We start from the raw sequence: 20,739 nt of genomic DNA, 5'->3' as shown, positions 1-20,739 counted from the left end.
CTTTACAGCCTCGTTTGTCGTCTTCCCGTGAGCACCCAACGCGAGGCGTCCCACAGTCCTTTGATTTACATCCATTCCCGATTGCACCTCTGCCCTCATGCACACCACTGAGTTCCCAAAAGTAAGCCCTGGAACCATTACACCCTTCCACAGACCTCGAAGCACCTCATACCTATTGTATCCCCACAACGCTCTGTGCTTCATTATTGCCGCATTTCTCTTTCCTTTTGCTGCCGAGGCTTTTTCCTGTACCTCCATGTATCTATCACTCTCATTTATCCATACTCCAAGGTACTTGTATTCACTTACCCTCGGTATTTCTTGGCCTTGTATGGACACCGTCTGATCACAGGGATCATTGAATACCATCAATCCACACTTCGTTACACTGAATCCTAGTCCAAGAGCTTCACCTTCTCTTCCGCATATATTCGCCAGCTGCTGTATATCATCTCGACTGTCCGCAAATAAGACGATATCGTCCGATATCGTCCGCTCGAGCCACCCCGTGCACCGCCACGTTGCGGTGAGCGAGGAAGTGTGGGTGGGTGTCCATAATGCATAAATATATCTTTTTTGTTCATTTTATCAGCAATTAAAATTCGTAACGCCTCGGGAGAGACGCGGTTGTTGGCAAAGTTGCGGACTGCCATCCGGGAGTCACTGACGAACTCTTCGGCCATTGCGGTGTCTACTGCGAGCGTGATTGCGACTTCCTCTGCTGTCTCCATGTGCTCCGTGCGTACCATGACGCTAGTCTTGCAAAATTTCTGTTGATCTATCACAGCAGCCGCAACGCCACGCTTGCGCACATACCTGGCCACGTCCACGAACACTGTCTCTATATTTGCCACACTTCTTTTGTATGTGCTGTGCTCTCTTCTTTCCATCTGCCCCTGTAGTATTCAACGTGCATGTTCTTCGGCAGAGTAAAGATGACCAGCCTATCCCTTACGCTGCTGGGTACTTTGAGTGTGACACCATGCTGAGCCGCATATTTGAATCCTAAACTCCCTAGGGGGTATCTGCCCGTAGTGCTTTTGGAAAGGCGCTCGTACTGCGCCATGGCCTGTGCCGCTATCAATTGTTCCGGCGTTTTGTCGAGACCCAAATCGAGTAATTGCGTCAAGGTTAACAATATGTATTCTCGTTGTTCCTGGGTAGATGAAAATGTTCATCTCTCCTTCACATACTAGAGGGCAAAAACATCACCACCATACTCACGTGGTTACACGCTAACATGCGAATCAGGGGAGGCCCCACAAACCTTAATGAGATAGCCCACTTCAAGACACGAGGTCTCGCTTTCCGCGACCACAAAGGACTCCCCCGCTGGCCCGCAGTGTGGAGAACAGAGATCAATCAAGCATCTATATTGAAATTACCTAGCACTTTTACCTCGGCAGGACAGCCTTTCCCCTTCCTAACAATAGGTTACAATGAGCACAGGCTTTGACTCTCCGGCTACAGCAGACGGGTTCATATCCCAGCCCGGCTTTATTGCATAAAGTTTATCCCGACATTCATCATAATAACTCTTGCAGGCACTGCAACTAATTTGCTAGCCTAGACCACAAGCTATCGCGTTGCCCCTTATTGCAGGGCATGGACCGATGCAATGAAGAAAAAGTGGTTATCTGCTATTATTAGCACCGATGCCGGGTATCAACTGTGGGCTGTCCAGAGGGCGCACGATGCGGCTGTAAGGCTTGGACTGACTGTCCCAACCTGGGAGCGACCCGCTGCTCATTGAGTCGTGCACAGGACTTCAAATAACGTTTCGCATCCATCTATTCATCTCATGTGGCACAGACCCGCATTCCAGTAGCACATACCAGTCCCAGGGCATGTGCACCAGCCTTTTGGAAAATGCTTGACGACGTACTGAACAAGATTTTCGCGTCCTTTATGTCATGGCCAACCATGTCATTATGTCATTCGCCAATCATCTTACCCTCACCTACTAATTTTGGTGTACCCTAAGTTAAGGGGGGTTACAATGAGAGCACCCAGACAAAGGCGGATAGATAGATAGATAGATAGATAGATAGATAGATAGACAGATAGATAGATAGATAGATAGATAGATAGATAGATAGATAGATAGATAAATAGATAGACGCCAAGAATGTTCGCAGTGCGCACAGAAATGTCTCGCATTAGGAAAATGACGGAAAGAACGATTTGAATTGCTTTAGTTGAGCTGCTTTGCGGATGATGGAAGAAAAAAAAATGGAAGGAATGCAAACCAGCCGGGCAAAACACTGGCGTATTACCGTGCACTGCGGAAAGTTTACAAGATAAAGAAAAAAGAGAAAGGGAGATAAGAAGAGTAGCATTGCCGAAAGTCACACACTTGACAGGCAGCTCAGATGTCTTTAGAAATTTAATCTCCACATTTGTAAGACCGCGATAAGCAGTGTTGGCGCGGTAGTTTTTGGTTTACGTTATTTACTTTGTGCGAAAAGCTTGGGGAGGCATGGCAGCCATTGCGCGGCGTTTGCTTCGACACACAGCATTGCTTTGACGGCCCACAGTCGAAGGGTACAACCGGATGAGCCCTGACCGCCCAGATGGGCTCGTGTACCCGCATGGCGCCCTGCGAAGTACTGAGGCGTATGAAATTACCAAGAACTTCTAGTCCCCGTAAAACTAGGAATATGGAAGCAACTCCTACGGGGCCGACAAAGGGGTAGGAAACGTTATAGTGATGAGCCCCTGACTGCCTCATGGCACTTTCGACCTGCGCATCATTGGGCCTCTTCCAGAACCCATCGCGGACCCCTTGCATCACTTTGGTTTACGTTTGCTGTTCGTGCGCCAAAAACTCACCGCTGAGTCATGGTAGCGTGCGTTGCGAAAAACCGGGGCATCACCGGTGACTTTTCGGTACAGTCCGTCTTGCTTCAGGTAGCTCTCGAAAGCGGGTGACACGTGAAAGCGGCACCTTTGATGTATTTTGTCACCCTCGCATGCCTTCCACTATTTCCGCGATAATCCCTTCAAACGAGCTCGTAAGTGGAACCATGTGCGCAGAAACAGTGGTTTCACTTAGAGCACACGGGGGACAGGCGAATTACTGTCCCGTCGGCAATAAGTTGATGTGTTACCGGGACGTCTTTGTTATGGCTGCAAGTCCAGGTGCGCTTAGCTTAAGGTTTAGATATTTCTACGCCCGCTGCGCCTGCCCTTGCCTCTATGACTTTTGTTGAGTGTTCTTTTATTTACATTTTGGTTGTTTTTGGCTGTTATGGTATTTGGGAGGAGGGCATGAGCCATCACACGTGCATGAAGGTGGCGTCCTTGTGGAAAGTTTTTGATTGAAGTAGTGTACTGTTCTAGCTGTGGGCAAACAGACGACAATTCGCCGGGAGTGTCATTAGGGCGGAGCATTGAGGAGACGAGAAGCGGTCCCGGTGTTCCGGCAAGCGTTCTGAAGCGGGCTTAAGGCGTTAGGCACCGTCGGCTCTGCCGAATCTCGTCGGGTGGTCATACAGACAGTTCGTTTCCGAAGTGTGTTTTTTTTTGTAAATTGAAAGCCCTTAACTATGCATGATATTCTGTAGAGTGTGTAAATATAAGTTTTTCCCCAACTTTACTAGAACTTCTTCAGTGTTCTAATTTCCTCTTCAAGCGACCAGCAGGACAACCACCGCTATTAGGATAGGGGCAATACGTTACTTTCTGCCACTTTGCTATACCACATCGTGCGGTGCGTCTAAGGCGCCAAGTGGGGAGAGTTGGTTTCACAACATGGAAGGAACCTGAATTTCATTACAATCGTCCCGTTCACCTGCGACAGCGTTTCGGGATTAAAGTATATGGTTTCTATCTAATCGGTTTGTGGCCTAAATGGGCTCGAGTGGCCGCGAGTAATTGTCACTGCGCAAGAATGAAAGCTTGAGCGAGTTGGTATGCGTTCGTCTTCGTGAATCTGCAATGTATGTACATAGACTGTCGCGCCGCCTAGCGGAATTCACGAGCGTCCTCTGAAAGATTTATAACTAGGCAGACACTCCCAACGCTCCCTTGTTTGGCTGTGCTTGGCTCAGGGTTAACGCGCTTGCAAGAAACGAATATAACCACTTAGTATGTTGCATTCATCAGTGAATACACACCGGATCGTCCGTGACACGACAAATCTCATTCGTTCTTGCGAGAGGCAAATTTTTCGAGAAAATACGTGACAACTCGCGCTTTCGATTATCGCCCACAGATTACACATATCAGCTTCGCGAGATTTTCTGCAGCTACATTGAATAAGTAAATGTTATTGTCTAGCCTTTGCAGTTGCAACTCGCCTTGTTTTACGTGCGTATACTATTCGTCAGTGCTTTTGTAGTGCATGAATACCATAACATTCAATGCAAGCGGAAAGTAGCGAAACTTCATGATTTACGCTTCTAAACCTTGGCCTACGCTGCACCACTTGCTTTTTACGTTCGTTGATAGATGGCAGCACGCTGCAAGCGATTCCTTCCTTGCCCGGTATCGGGGCGAAATGTTCTCCGCCCCCCCCCCCAGATAAACATGATGAGTGACTCCGTATTGGGGCTGTGCAAGACACGTTGTTGGTGCCATCGAAGTCGTTCGAGGGAGAGAATGGTTCACATTACTTTCAGCAGTGATGTTCAGAGAAATATTCTTGACGTCGAGGATTTTTCAGTGGACGTAGATGGTTGTAAACACCCTGAGAGTGACAGCGACGATGAACGATCAGCTGCTAGCCCACCACCAGCGATCTACTCATCCCGTCCCGTAGTGCATTAATATTCTGTTAAGGCGAAGCATTTCTTAGCACACTTTGGTGACTTTGGGCGTATCTATCTATCTATCTATCTATCTATCTATCTATCTATCTATCTATCTATCTATCTATCTATCTATCTATCTATCTATCTATCTATCTATCTATCTATCTATCTATCTATCTATCTATCTATCTATCCATCTAGCCACCTATGACTTTGAGCTCTCCTGGTCGTTTCAAGATTGGTATCAATACCAAACTTGGTATGGCATAACATGACTGTATGAAGAACATGTTTGACTAGTCATAACATAAATATCATTACATGGATGTCATAAATGTCATGATTTATATTTTATGGTCCTGCAGCTCTTGAGGCGGTTCGTTCACGTGGTATGTTGCAAAACTGGTATGCTTTGGCATGATCGCACGGCGAACACAACCAACAGAACCTAACACATAAATATCATGACGTGCGTGTCATGTAACAACATCACTACATACCACGCTCATGATGCACTCGCGGCCGTTTCGCTAGCGTCACATATACCAAATTTGGTATTACAGTATGCGAATGGATGACGAAGGTATGTGACTGGTGCAAACAAGATAATCATGAGATGCGTGTCATGTAACAACATGATTGCATGCCACACTGATGATGCGCTCGCGGCCCTTTCGCTAGCTTCAAATACGCCAAATTTGGTATTACGTGACGCCAATGGATGCCGAAAGCACGTGACTTGTGCAAACATGATAATCGTGAGATGCGAATCATGTGAGAACGTGACTACACGCCATAGTCGAGGCGCCAATACATTTAGATGTGCCGTGGTGCGCGTGCTCGCTGGCGTGAATTTCGTCGCGTCACGCTGGCGTTGCCCCGCCAGGCGCCGGTCGTGCCATATACTCGCAGGCCCGTGCCGCGCTGCGTTGTTTTGATGCATGCGCGTTTCAGCGTGTCCGGCATCCCTCAGTCACAAATAGACGGAGATGCAGTGTTGTCTGGATAACGCATCGGCGCGAAAAGCAGCATGTCGCATTTCGTGCCGGTGGCCGTCGCGCTGCAGCGACAGACGCTGGTCGCGCATGGTGTCAGACTCGCGTTTTGCTTACGTAGCGTTGCTGCGCCCAGCGTGCGCGCGCGTCAACGCTACATTGCAGTATATTGGGCCATTCGTGATGCGCTCGCGGCCGTTTTGCTAGCTCCACATATACTAAATTTGGTGTTACGTGACGTCCATTGATGTCGAAATATATGACTGGTGCAAACATGATAATCCTGTCACGCATGTCATGTAACAACATGGCAACATACCATGCTCATAGCGTGGTTGTGACCGTTTCGCTAGCTCCACGTATAATAAATTTGGCATCACGTGACGTGAATAGAAGACGAAGGTAAACGACACATCCAAACAACATAATCATGAGACGGAAGTCATGTACCGCATAATTTACCTCCACCTCGTAGCTTTGTGCTCGTTTTAAAGTGACATACAACATTTTTCATTCTTGCTTCGCATATCATCGGTTCCCACTGTACGTAGAACCTGTCATTTTTTTCAACGCACGTACGTCACTTTATTTGTATTTATTGTATATTATCATTCAGCGACCTCAAAATAAAAAGAAAAGATAGTTTTTCCTATGCATTGCATGTTGATAAATTATGGTGAATATAACAAATCGCTGTATGCCACCAATACGCTCAAGCTCGACCAGCGAAGCGAAATGGTTAGAACAATTTAGTTACGTCTACAGTCCACGCTATCTTCTCTTCCACTTTGCCGGTGCCATCCGAACGACGTTGTTGTTCAAAAAATTTTCACAATTCTGACGAAAAGCGTACATGCATATTCGTTTCGATATTCTTGTTTCGATAGCGCTGATGGATACTGCAACATTCCAGTGCAGCGGTTTGCGCACTGTTGGATGGCTGTGACACAAGCGCCCCTTAATGGGAATTGAATTGCTTGTGTTCCTTTGAAGAAGCAGCTGCATGATGCTTACAGCGCTAGTAATGGCGATGGCGTAATATGTTTCCTAACCATGTTTATATTCGGTCCTGAGCAGCCGTGACGGCGCGCTACACGATAGTAGTTTACTACTGCAGCGAAGGCCCACCGCGGTGGTCTACTGGCTAAGGTACTCGGCTGCTGACCCGCAGGTCGCGGGATCGAATTCCGGCTGCGCCTGCTGCACTTCCGATGGAGGCGGAAATGTTGTAGGCCCATGCGCTCAAATTTTGGTTCATGTTAAAGTCTCCGGGTGGTCGAAATTTCCGAAGCCCTCCACTGCGGCGTCTCTCATAATCATATGGTGGTTTTAGAACGTTAAATCCCACATATCAATCAATTACTACAGCGGCGAATTTGCCAGGCACGTTCGGTAAAAATTATCTCGGAGTGCCGTTCAGTTTATACGTGAATTCTAGTTCGCGCAGTTTTCTGTAGCATGCACAGGATTACGCAAAGCATCGTTGATACACGAATCACCAGATGACACCAACACCCTGCACACTGCGGCTAGAAATGAGGTAGTGAACATTCAGCGGTTCCTATAGTTTGGAAAAGTACTTTGGTTCTATATACATTCATATGAATATCTAGAGTTCATCCGGTGAAAGCGGCACGGGAGCGCGTCTGTGCGGCCTATCTTTTTCTATGTGAGTTGACGTGTTGATCATCCCTCCGCAGTCATCTTGGGTTGCACGGCGCGCCGCTATAGGCTGTGGGCATTGCGAATACAGTCTACAGGAATTGACGACAAAGAATAAGAAACCTCAGACTAACGCTGACTCGCAGCTGAAATCTTTTGGATAAAACAATTTAGGGCGATGTACAATATAACAAAATATACCAAACAGCAAACGCTACGAACAGGCCTCAAGTAAATAGACAGATGTTGATATACAGGGGTATCACATTTTGCGGGGGCTGCAAAGTGACATGAACGATCCGTCACCTAGCTAATTTGACGGCACAGTGACAAGCTTATCACACTTCCTTCTAATGTGGAAGGCTTCAATCACTTTCCTTGGTATCGAATGGGCTTGGCGGACTGAAAGTTGGGAGATGGTATGGAGCAAATGGTCACACATATTTTCCGTTAAGTTAATGATTATTTACTGCTGTTAAATGAAGGTGACAATTGTCGAGATTCGGTGAATATGTTTAAAGTGTTCTGTGCGATCGGCAGTAGCCTAAACTTCACGGCTGAGATGATGAAGGAAGAGGCCCTCTTGTTCATACACCTTCAGGAAGACCTTATACGTGCTCGTGTGTTCTCGTTCACTAACGCTTTTACTAAACTTACATCGAATCATTCAAAAATAATAAAGCAGAGTATGGCCTTTTCTTGCGTTCATTATGCACTCCAGAAATCTTGACAGGATTGGTTGCAAGTAAGCTTTATTCAATCACTCATCAGACTTCAGCAAGCGGGTTATCCAGATCACGTCATTGCCAAAGCGTGCAAAAAGATGCGCAAACATCTGAAAACAAATGGAATACAGGCTGGAATTGATAACCGGACCACCAGAGCCAAAAAAAGAAAGTACACGGTCATACCATACGCTCACCCGAGGGGAACGTGGTACAAAAAATGGGGCCATACAATATGACGTTGGCGTAGTTTTTTCGTCTCCCCGTAAGTTCGTGTACATTTGCGCAAAAGTGAGAAAAAGCATTTCTAAGCAGAGCAAAAGCAATGAAAGTGTTCCTGGCGATTGTTGATTGAAGTGCACCTTCCACTAGACAAAATGCAAAGAGTATATTCAGTATCAAATACCAGTATCACGTGAAAAAATCTTACATAGGCAAAAACGGAAGGTGCGTCAACATTATTCTTGGGGAACACTGACTCTCATTGAGAAAGAAAAAGACGTTTTCTTTCGCGGTTTATTGTTATGAATGCTGCACTCACACCATTCTCCTACAACAGAATGTTACTCAAGCATTTAAAAAATCAGATTGCAAGAAAAGTGACTGAAGCCTTGCACATTAGAACATAGGGCGACAGGTGCGTAAGCATGTCATGAATTTCACTGAGCGGCACCTTAGGGTCACCTGCAGACTATGATACCCGTGTATATTTATATGATTATATCCTTATTTTTTTGCTTCACACCTTGTGCGAGTTTACACTTTTTTTTCTTCTTTCTTTTCTACGTTGTACACCACCTAGTCTGCGCCTGTGCTGTGTTTGTTATTTTTCATCGGTTTATCGTGTGACCTGTATAGACCAAGACCTCACTGCACATTGCGCAGAAGAAACTCACAGAAGATGCGCCATATTGTTTCGTCGCTTCCACAGTGGCCATCTAATACGAATCTCACTGCAAATTACCGGGATTGCATCATTTGAGACTGTGACGGACGCAAACACATTGTAGTTTGTTTACGAAATGAATTTTGGATATTGAGTAATCAAACGTCTCCTGGTTATCATCAAAACAAAGAACCCTAGAGAATTCTGAATGGAAACACGTCTTCAGAGTGCTGGTTCTTTAACATAGCATTGTTGCAGCAGTGATATTAGAAATATGTATCTTCAGTGATATGTTTGCATAGATAGATCGCTAGATAGATAGATAGATAGATAGATAGATAGATAGATAGATAGATAGATAGATAGATAGATAGATAGATAGATAGATAGATAGATAGATAGATAGATAGATAGATAGATAGATAGATAGATAGATAGCTAGATAGATAGATAGATATAAAACAAACTTAGGATTAATTCATTGATTTTTCTCACAGGATGAGGCCAAACTCCAGAGCATCAGTCAAGCCACATGCGGCCCCTTGTCGGGAGACATGAGCCGCCCTGCTCGCCAGTTTCGGAACGGGTCACTCGCTCTGTTCATAGCCACCGCAGCAGCGGCCTACGTCTCGGCGTATGTATTTCCGGCTCTATTATACGTTCTCTCCGTAGTGTCTGCGTATGTACACATACATATATCTGTCCCTGCGTAAAATTCTCCATTGTAGACAAGTTTACCGATGGCTCAGGGAGCATACCTCTAGTCATCGAATACACTCATTCAAAATTTAACATCAGGAATGTTTGTCAAAAATCTTGACTGCACCTTGATAGCATTTACACAGAGTAGAGCTGAAGAGAGGGCAATTCGCAACTCTTAAAACGCCCCGTCTGCTCGCAACAGTGATCGAAAACCAAAAATGGCAACGCTTCACAGTTTCAAGGCAGCACTCTTACTTCGATTTGTGCTGAATTTCTTTGATTGTGGCATTGAATCACGTTGCTTCATCGAAGAGGTAATGGTTCCAGACACAACTACATCATTGTCCTCGGCATAAAAAATTTCACAGCAGGAACAGTGGTAGTAATTGCTCTTTTTGTGCAAACATCATGCCTCTTCGGCGAACAGGGTCTTACATACTTCAAACTGAAGAAATGGTCTAACGAGCTGGAAGTTGAAGAAGGCAACTGCTCACGTGATAAGGGCCTCTTTGAAAAGCGCTAGTGCTTTTGGGCTGCATTACTACACTGCTACAGGCGAGGTCTTGATAGCTTTCGAGGTAACTACACTACAGATCGCGGTTACGATCGCATGTACCTTTACATTTTTTTTTGCCAGCCAAAAGCTGAATACACACGCCATTGAATTGATTAGAAAATGAAGCTATGCCTGTGCCAGTGCATCTTGAATAAAAGCAAATAATAGTGTCGGTTTCAATACAAGTGCCTCTTTTTTTTTCGTTTGCCGATACAATTACTAGGTTTCTGATGATTACGGTCGTGTGCTTCCGAACACTCACTTGTTCGTGTTAGCAGTAGTTCATATTCAAAGCAGATATATGCATGCCCACGACGAACAAACCTACATACACGCACGCTACGCTCAAGTGACTTTCGCGCGTGCATTGGTGAGCCTGTATTACCACTCATGCGAAATCAAACACGTACGAGGGAGATAGAAAAAGTTACAGCTGCCTAATATTAGAATGGTTAGCATTACGACTTGTGCGAAAAACAAGCACATGGGAAAGATACAGCCAAACACGTAACGCAACAATTCCCTTAAACGCTTGCTTATAAAACGAAACTTTACTCCGCCGCTACAGAAGAAATGTTATTAAAAATGCACATGCGATAAATAGCGGTGTACTCAGCGAGGACAATTATGTCGTTGCGAGCAAATTGATTTGAACAAACAACTGTAGTGTAGAAAGGTAACAAACTTTATTAAGGATCCAGCGAGGAGTCACTGGCCCGAGCTGGGCTACCAGAAGCCTTCATCTGTGGAACATCGGTCGAAGTGCTCAACGATAGGCCTGGCTCGCTGAACAACATAGATTAGGTCCACTGCACGTGGGCTGAGAATGGCGGCTCGCCACCGCTCAGCCAGTCGTCCTGGGCTGCACTCACGCTCGTCCGAGTAGTGGCGGTGAACACCGCAATCGCACTGCTAAAGTTTATCTGCCATATCGGCTGGCTCGTGTCTGCACCACGGACAGCCGGGTGACGTGTTAAGCGAGGGACACAGTCTATGCAGGTGCCGGGGATTGTCAAATGTATCAGTCTGCAGACGCCTCAGAACAGAAGCCTCTCTAGCTGCATGTTGGGGTGGGGGGGGGGGGGGTTAATGTCGTGGCGTTATTCTATAATGTTGAGAATCTCGTGGAAAGTAACCATCATGTCCTTGCAGTCCTGTAAGGCCTCTGGGTCTGTTATCGTCGTCGCAGAGGTATCATGTCCTCCGACCTCTGGAGCCTCACCATCATCGATGTGTCGCACATCGGCAGTCCTTTTGTCTGCGTCACGGCAAGTTAGCAGTTTCGCGACGAATTGGGTTCGTTCGTTGTGGTTCGACGAGTAGTCAGATTTTTGGTCGAGGCCAAGCTCTCTAGTGTGCGCGCGGAACCACTTGAGAAACTTGGTGGCAATCGCGCCAGACTTGAAATCTTTGCATGTGCGCTGCTTCGACAGAGACCCATCTCTTCTTAAAGTTTCAAACCGCCGTCTTGGCGTCACTCACGATAAGGGTGTCCTCGTTTCAACTATGAATTATTGCGAGAGATATGGGCATTTTTTCTGCCGTCTCAGCCGATGGGAGCCTCGCAGATCCCGTCACCAGAGTTCGTTCCCTCGTGTCGACCGCCGCCATGGAGAAGGAAGGTGTTGATTGGCACCGTTGTGGCTCTCGCTCGTTCTGGTGTTGTCCTGCAGTTGCGCCGGGGGGGGGGGGGGCTAGCAGCGTTGACAAAAAGGATATCCTCTCGGCAGCCTTGCTTTTAAGGGTCACCTCCACTTTGCATCTGCGCCTCTCGGAATCGTGCACTGGGTGCATGTTTCTGGGCATATTCTCTGGTAGTATAGCATTCTTGACCGCTGGCAATAGCACGTCCTTTAGTCCCCGCATCCCGTAGTAACGAATCGATATCGGGAGTCGATGATGGTTCTTCCGGTCTTGCTGTCCAACAGTCTCTCGGGCTGCGCGGTCCACTGAGCCTCGATGATTTTGGTTAACGTGTTGTGCATATGCAGCTCAAAGATGCATGCCCTTGGTCGGTATAATTTCTATTAGTGAGTTATCGATGTCGCTCGCCACGTCCAGCTCACGTTCAATATACGCTGTTCCTCTTCTTACTAGGATGCACATTGTGATGTTCCACCCCGTGCTTTCGGAGAACGGACATGCGTAACGTACTCCTGAAGCTTGGCGTGGTCATAAGTTTCTTGTAAGGCAATCACGTCTGTAAGCTTATTTTTAGAAAGTGTTTTCATGTACTGCTTCACTGCTTCAATGTAGCTTTTTTGTGTTTAGAGCGTCTGCAGTTCCACTGGCAGACGATGAGTCCGCCGTTGTGCACACGAGGCGTAGCCATGGTCGTGCGACGGTGTTGGAGGGGTTCGACTGACCGTGCATCCCTTCTACTCTAGGGCGGATTACAATGGCTTTATTGCTTCTGTTTCGATTGTCGGATCGTTAATGACGGGAGGGGGGACACAGACCCCTTCACTGGGCTACAGCAGCGCCTTCCTTCGTTCTAGGTCTTTTATTCACTGGCTCATAGTCAGAGGTTGAGTGTTTACGGTTGCGTGTTGGGCATTCCGTAAAGCGTCGAGCGCGTTTAGTCTTGTGAGAAGCATTTATAAAAGGCATTGCGTTTTATCCGCCAACTTGTTTATCATTTGCTCAAGCACGTCTACTTTCTTGGCACTTGACCTGGGTGTTCTTGCGTGATCTCTGTATCAGCTGCTTTCGCGCCACTCAGATTTTTGAGTTTGGACCCAACTGTCGGTCCGTCCACGCTGAGCATGTCAATCTCCTCTTCTGCCACCGCACTTCTGTGCTACCTGGGCCCACGCTGGATGGGGGCTCCTCCAGCGTGTCCCGCGATGCGCTTGAAGATTTCGTTTAGCAATTTTACCATTCGTCGATTTTCTACGATTTCTTGCTTTGTAGTTTCACCCTGCTCAGTTTGTCCCTTAGTTTTCTGTTGTCTTTGTCTTACTTCTCTAACCTCGCCCCGATTGGCGAGTTCAAAATCTTCCCTAGGTTTTCAAGAGTGAGCTTCCTTCCAAGCTCATCCGTTTTTGAGCTCCCAGGTTTGACCAAGTAACCTTGCATGATTTCTTCGGCTTTCCGCCAGGTGCAGGCTGCCCGTTGCTCGATGAGAAACTGGGCTTGCTACTTGAGTTTCGTCCAGTATGGCTACGGCTTCGGCTGCGGCTTTTGCTTCTACTGCGAGGCCTCTTTCTTACCGCCGATGAGAAGGAGTGGGGGTCAATGGCTCTGTTGCGTTGTCGGGAGCTAGACTTCGACGGCCTGTCCTTCGGTGACGTTCCGATGAGTAATGCTGCAAGAGGGCCGCGTACTGGTCCCCCGCGCCATCTTCGGGAGTGAGTGCGCCCTCTTTCCCAGACTCCCGGTCATCCCTGCTTTTCGCAAGCAATCTCCTCGCCTTGACCACGTACGGAACCTTGTACTTTTCTTTACATGACTGATCGGCGGTAGGGTTGGCTTCCCCGATGATTTTGCAACTTGGCGAGCACTTGTGAACGGCAATTGGGTTTTTCTTGCTGCAAATCAAACAGAGTTTTACTTCCGGTCTCGGGCACACGTCGGCTCTGTGATCGAGTTTTCCGCAATCTCGACCAAAATCGAGTTGCTTCTGGTAGAGTGCGACCCTTCTCAATGTGCTGTTAAAGTAAACTCAAGTCAGGACTATGTTTCCTTCGTAGAGGATGATTACTGTGTTGGTGGTTCCGAGTCTCTTCGCTTATGCGAGATTGGGGTTCCTCGTAGTGACCAGTGCACGAGAGAGTTCATCTTTTGTATAACTGAGCGGAACGTCCATTTTTATGCCATTGACCATTTCTTCTGGCGCAGAGACATACGCACTGACCTCGTGTTCTTTGTCCCCCACTGCGATTGACCGGATCCTTGCTAAATTGCTTGCCGTTTCCTCGTCGGGCGTGCTGGCAACTAGGATGTTTTGAGTGTGGTTGAGTAAATCGTGATTGTTTCGTCCGCATTTATGCTGGCCGTTCACCTGATTGTTTCGTCCAATGCCAACCCACCCGCCATGCGGAGGTTCATGTCATTCTGTGGCCTCATGATCACCCAATTGTCTCCTTTCGGAAGCCCCAGAATTTCACTCGTACGTAGGATTTCCTTCACAATTCCTCCATTTTAGCCGCGCATTTCGTTCTCGCGCTGCAAAGATGGTTCGTCGTCGTGCCTAGCTTCACGTTTTTTTTTTCCATCGCGTAACTTCAATCCAGCCGTCAGCAACCGTCTCGGCTTCGGGCAGGTTGGTGACGTTATCTTTATCGTCATGCCCATCGGGAGTGTCGTTGGACGCTGTTTCGTCCACCTTCTTGATGGATCTTTCCTGTGGAGCCCACTCTATCGTGTCCGCGAGCAGTGGACGCGGCCTAGCTCTGCCGAAGCACCTGTAGGCCCAGAACTCTACGCGTGCGTCGCCATTGTAAATGTGGTCATAAAAAGTCAAAAAAATGCATGCTGAACGGGTGTCACAGAACGAGTGCTCAAAAACGGGCGCGCCGCCAAATTGTCGCGACGAAACGCCGGAGTGACGCCGCGAGGTCAAAAAAAGAAAAAAAAGAAGAAAACAAGCTCCCCGGGCACGCTCCCTCTCCCCTCGGAAGTGTAGATTCGCCGACGAACCTCCTCACCCCACATCGGCGGCCGAGCGAGCACTCGAAATTTCTAGATGGAAAGGGGCGTGGTATGTCGGGTTGAGTCATCCGTCGCGGACGGCCCTCGTATCCTCTCGACCTTTCCCCCAGCCTTCGCTGCGCATCGCGCCGACGAAATGATGCGAACTTTCTGGAATCTCGCGCGGAAGGTATTTAATCGAGCAGCCGAGACGAGAGATCAGGAGAAGACGGAAGTTAGCGTCAGAGCGCGTAGGGATTTCGCCGTGTAGTCGGCGAAGGTTTTGTCCGTAGAGACAAAGCGGGAGAAGAAGATGATTTCCACCTGAGGGGTGACGACTCGAGCTACAGGCAAGGGTGTGTGTTTACCGCTATCGAGCGAAGACGCGTGGCAACAGCTGCGTGTGTGAAGCCGGCGTGTTTCCGGCGAAGAAGTTTGAAGCTTGGAGAGTGGCCAATTGAAGACGCGAGGTTTCCTGGAAGAGAAACTTCGAGGGCAGCGGAACGACAACAACGCTGGACTTTGACTGAGTGATCCTCGGAAGAGTATCATCCAGACTTTTGTTCCAAGAACTTTAGACTGAATAGGTTTCCTATCTCTTTAGTCTTGGCTCTTTAGTCCTATCTCTCTAGTGTCTTCGTTGTTCACTGCATGCGACTGCATTGTAGTGCGTATTGTTGTCTGTGTCCATTGTTTCGAGTGTGGCTGATTGTACTGTGTAGTACGTTGTTTGTTTGGTGACATATTGTACTCAACTATTGCGGAGTGTGCATACTTGTGCATTGTTTTTGATCTGCCAATATTGAGAATATAATTTCGTTTTGTTTATCAAGTCTCGGCTCTGACTTGTTCTTTGGGCCACAGCCGGCGTCCGCTGGCGCGCCAAAAAGGACCACTTCTAAATTGTCCACGCTTTCGTGGTGTGGTTCGGGGGGCCGATACTTCGGCCCTTGGAATTAGCCCGGCGATCGCCTCCCTACTTAACGGGACCTGTGTGACAACGGGAAACTTGGGGTCGCAGGTCCGCGTGATTGTTCGGGAGTCCGTGGTAATCAAACTTTTGATCAAGGCAGTGAACTTCCTACGGCTTCATTCGAAATTTGTGCAGATGAGATGAGGTGCGTCCGCTCTTAATGGCGAGCGCAGCGCCTCCTCCCCCATAATGTATGTCCATCACCTTGTTTTCCCTGCGTAAGTTTCTGATTCGCTCTGTTTTCTGTCACTTGTCGTCTCCATCCTTCAGGAAGTGATAGAACAATACGTGGTCGTCTTTCAAACATACCACGCATTGCGGCATGCTGCAACTGTCCTTGGACATCGCCTCCCTCTTTTTCGGGCTCGCGTGTGCACATGGCGAAATTAAGAATACTATGCAGCCGCTTCTCAAAGCGCGCAGCGTTATAACAAAACTCCTTTCAAAGCTGACCCTATTAGCACCGTTTCCCTGTGTGGCCGCTTGGGGGTAAGCAATCATTTGAAGTCTCGAATAGCGATTGCATTTATGTCTCACTATCTTGTGCAAATCAGATTATAGAAAATTGCGCGTGTATGGTCATTCATTTGTGTATTCTAATCTTTTGGCCTCTAGAAATCACATTACATAAAAAAACTGACGCCACGAGTTTGCTTCTGCATGTTAGCCCCTCCAACATTCGGAGCTCATCTAGCCGGAACTTCAGGATAGTAATTTCACGCCTGACATCGCACTCTAGCGCTGAGTGCAAAATACCAGCATACTGACTACCCAGGTTTCGACGTGCTTCGCTTATATATGCTGATCATTCTTTGATCTAGGATTAGCTGCTGAAACTGTCACGTCACTTCCCGACATAAATTTTCAAAAATATTGATATTGCAACAATTATCCATAGCGTAACTAAATTTCCCAAACCGCAAGTAAGCAAACGCTCATTTCGGAGAAAAAAAATCCAGCCTTGATCTCGAGGTATGCGTGTATCTAGGTACCCACCTTGTACCGTTGGGGCTCACACTACCGATCTTTTATATCACACAGCCCAATCACAAACGCCGACCACGGTAAGAAATAATGGAAACGTGGAACAAAAAAAGATTTGGAATGGGCATATTTACACATTTTTTTGTACTTTCTGGTTACTTATCGCACTTGCGCTTGGCATTTTAGTTCTGGCAGGTCGCCTTTAGCACTTTATCATGCGAAACGTGCCCCGCTGGAAGGGTTCGTGCCTTGGAGGCTTTCCGTTTGTTTTCGGCTCAACTCCATCTACGTCCCGCTAGAAAAGAAGGTGAGATTAAGACTACAGGGGCACCAAGAAAAATGGGAAAGCGCGGATGAAAACAAACAACTTGCATCCTGCAAGCTGCGCAGTTATAACACTCACATTCCTTCACATCCTTCTAGCTCTAATCGACCATGCTTCTTTTTTTTTCATCTTATCGGCTGCGGGCAGCCAGCGCAGACAAGCGTGGCTTTCGCTCCCGGGGGTGAAAAGTTTTGCGCGCTTGGGGCAGCAGCAGCAAAACTTTTTGAAAAACCGAGACAATGCACGAGTACACCGAATAGAAGCGAGATAAGCAGCATGCGTTGAAGGCAGCGCTTTTAATACCATTTTTTTTTCATTTTTGTACCTCTGGTTTCTGTCTTCAAAATGCTCTGTTTTTATAGCTACTGCACCATGCTTGGCTTGTTGCTTGTTGAAACATGGAGGATTTTTCATCTAGGCAATACTTCAAGTATGGAGCCGCATTGATGCCTGTCGACATATTCGGGGGGGGGGGGGGAGGGAGAGTGTTTGAGCATGCCATATTCGCTAACCGACCGCGACAGAAAAAAACATGTTAAAATCGGTTATAGACAAAAGATTTATGCGGGAACATGTTGACCTTTGTTTATTTTAATCAGAAGGGCGAGCCTATGCCATCATGATTGAAGCATTGCTTATTCGCACGAAGTTCTTTTTTTTTTCGAGATGCATTTACACACGATGTCGCTAGATTGACCAAAGCATTACGTTGGTAATTAAACCACAACTAGACATTGGAGGTGCGAGATATTTTATTCATTGTCAATTTTACGGCTTCGACGTCTGGCCGTTATTGTGTTATACTTCGGCGCACGTTGCGTCAATTAAAGATAGAACACGCTTTGAAGAGAGATTCGATGTTTTGGGACGCCCTTTTTAGTGTTATATCACGCACATTGTTTAAATGGCGAATAAATGAGTTAATAAAAATTTGAATTCAACCTGAACACGATATTTGCTTTATTATTGCCCTAGCGTTAGCTGCTGATGTTTAATTAAGCAGACAGACATCGAATTTTAAAGCCTAAGGGTGCGCAAATCTTGGTAAGTGCTGGCCAATGTTGTTTAGGGGATAAAACTTTAGGCTAAACTAGGTTACAATAGTGAAGAAGTTGTTATCTGCTAGTAATGCAGCAACAGGCTCATTTTACCTCAATGTACAGATTTTTTTTCACATTTTAAAATTATGTGGGAAGAAGAATTCGTTACTTGCGTAAGAAAAGGCAGAAGTATGGCCAACAGAGCTGTGTTGTTCCCAGGAATATTACACAGCATAGAAAAGAGCGAAAAAAGAACAAAAAAAAAACACTACCGCTTTTTAGGTAAGTGGCGTGGGTGCTATTGAAAGCTTTCCGTTCCCTCAATTGAGAGCAGCATTTTCAAATGCGCCCGACAATCTTTACAACCCCCGCAACAACGCAGATTTCATGAACTCAAACAGTCCGCGACCCTGAAAACACCTGAAGCTGTGGTAATGAAAGCGCATGACCAGCTGGTATCAGGCTACATAGACAATATAAGCAACATATAACAAACGCGATACTTATGACCAGCCAGTTTCCAGCCCTCTAAAATCGTGACCTCACGGGAATCGATAATAAGTTATCAGATCACCATGTGAACCTCAAGTGAAATGGATCTCCTGGTAATCTATCATCTCGATGAACTGTTCATCTATATGATTATCTGTTAAAGGCCACTTACCAGGTTTGTTTGTCAATTTTGAGCTGACAAGCGCAACGCGTAGACACGGCGTACATGATTACGTCTGCCAAAATTTGCGCGCCGCGGAAATGGGTCAAATTTCAAGATGAACGCTGCTCCCCTCTCCTCTGCCGGCGGGCGCCCAGAGATTGAGGGCATGACGTGTGCGTATGAATGGCCCTAGGTGCACGGCAATTCAGTGACGTTGGTCCTCTACGTAGACAACTCTGCTCTGACGTTGCAAACAGTATTTTAATTTGTTATAATAATTTTGTAATCTTTATTGTAAGTTCTTGCTTCAAAATATTAATAAAGCTCTAGATAAAAAAATTTGGATGATCTCACGTACCTGGGAATCGACGTTATGCGAAGCATGCGGAGGTAAGGTGATCGTGTTGCAATTTTTTTATTGGGTGACACATCATAAAATGACGCTAAATTATTGTACAAATGTCGCACACACAGACATACGTTGAAGAGTTGCAGACCTTTACATAACCAGTTGTTCGCACTTGCACAATGATGCCAGCTGGAATATGCGTATTAGCAACACCAGAAGCTGATATCAAGCACTGATGCTCGAGAAGACGCTTCCCCTAGACACTGCTGCATAAAGCAACTTCAACGCATGGCAACTAACAAGATCTGACGTTATCACGACGTGACGGCTGTATCAAAATAGTACATATGTAATGTTTGTAAAATTGGGTAGGCAGCACTGAAGCCAGTGTTACTGTTTCACAAAGATTAACGATTATTCGAAAAGTAGTTCCGAGACCTGGCGTAGCTTTGTGGTAAAATGTTTCATTGGCACCCAGAATGCTTGGGTTTGATTCCAGCTGCGACTCGTCGGGTCGACGCTACCGACGTCGGGTATTTCTTAACACTCGTGCGTTAAAATTGCCCATGTGTGTTCTCGTCGTTCCTGAGCGGATACCAAGTGTCAATCACCCGTGACACATACCTGCATACCAGCGGCACATAACCGCCCGTGGGCATGTGCCACTGTCTGGCGGGAAGTGTTTTGACATTGTACGGGACGGTATTGTGACATTATTCATGTCTTGACAAGCGTGTCATATTCGTCACACCATCTTACCCTCTCATGCTAATTTTGGTTCACGCGAAGTAAATGGAGTGACAGACAGACAGATAAATAGATAGATAGATAGATAGATAGATAGATAGATAGATAGATAGATAGATAGATAGATAGATAGATAGATAGATAGATAGATAGATAGATAGATAGATAGATAGATAGATACGCTCAAAGCTGCCGAAGTTCGCTAAGAAATGTTTCGCACTTAATATTGAAACGCAATAAGGAAATGTGAGCGTCTTTTTACATTTTTCTCCCATGAGTTGCAACGAGATGCGGGGCTAATGTGTTGGTGTGTCGCATGCTTTTTTTCTATTTCTCGAGCATAACTTTTAGCCTCTGTGAGCTCGTGTCAAAGTCAGCGTCTCTAGAGCAGATTCGCTTAAACCGGTGAGCCTGGCTGTATGGAATACTGTTTTTACAGTGGCGCGGGTGATCGCTTTGGTAATAGAGATACTGTTGTCGATCCGTTGGTTTGCGATAAAAGGTTGTAGAGAGTTTCTCTTCTTCTATCGTTATAGTACCATCAACAAAATTTACGGTTACTTGCGAGTGCGTAAGGTGAAGTGTATGTTCGGATGTATCCAAACATACACTTCACACACACATACTCACAAGTAACCGTAAATTTTCTTACGGTTACTAAACGATAGAAGAAGAGAAGCTCTCTACAACCCATATCGCAAACCAACGGATCGACAACAATACCTCTATTAGCAAAGCGATCACCCACGCCACT

General features: G+C 46.5%; 1 protein-coding gene across 2 annotated transcripts in view; it reads left to right on the top strand.

Annotated features, from left to right (window-relative positions):
- The window catches only part of LOC119163084 (glycine receptor subunit alpha-3), a 140,404-nt gene that overhangs the window by 84,329 nt on the left and 35,336 nt on the right, over positions 1 to 20,739 (top strand). For both annotated transcript variants that reach the window (XM_075874248.1, XM_037415021.2), the window contains exon 2: positions 9,520 to 9,656. In XM_075874248.1, coding sequence (XP_075730363.1) covers positions 9,577 to 9,656 — 80 coding nt within the window. In that variant the 5' untranslated portion in view covers positions 9,520 to 9,576. The remainder of the gene's footprint in view (positions 1 to 9,519; positions 9,657 to 20,739) is intronic.

This window comes from Rhipicephalus microplus, chromosome 9 (genome assembly GCF_043290135.1).
Source record: "Rhipicephalus microplus isolate Deutch F79 chromosome 9, USDA_Rmic, whole genome shotgun sequence".
NCBI lineage: Eukaryota > Metazoa > Arthropoda > Arachnida > Ixodida > Ixodidae > Rhipicephalus > Rhipicephalus microplus.
Note: the sequence above shows the minus strand (reverse complement) of the source record. Positions and strands in the feature narration are given on the sequence as shown.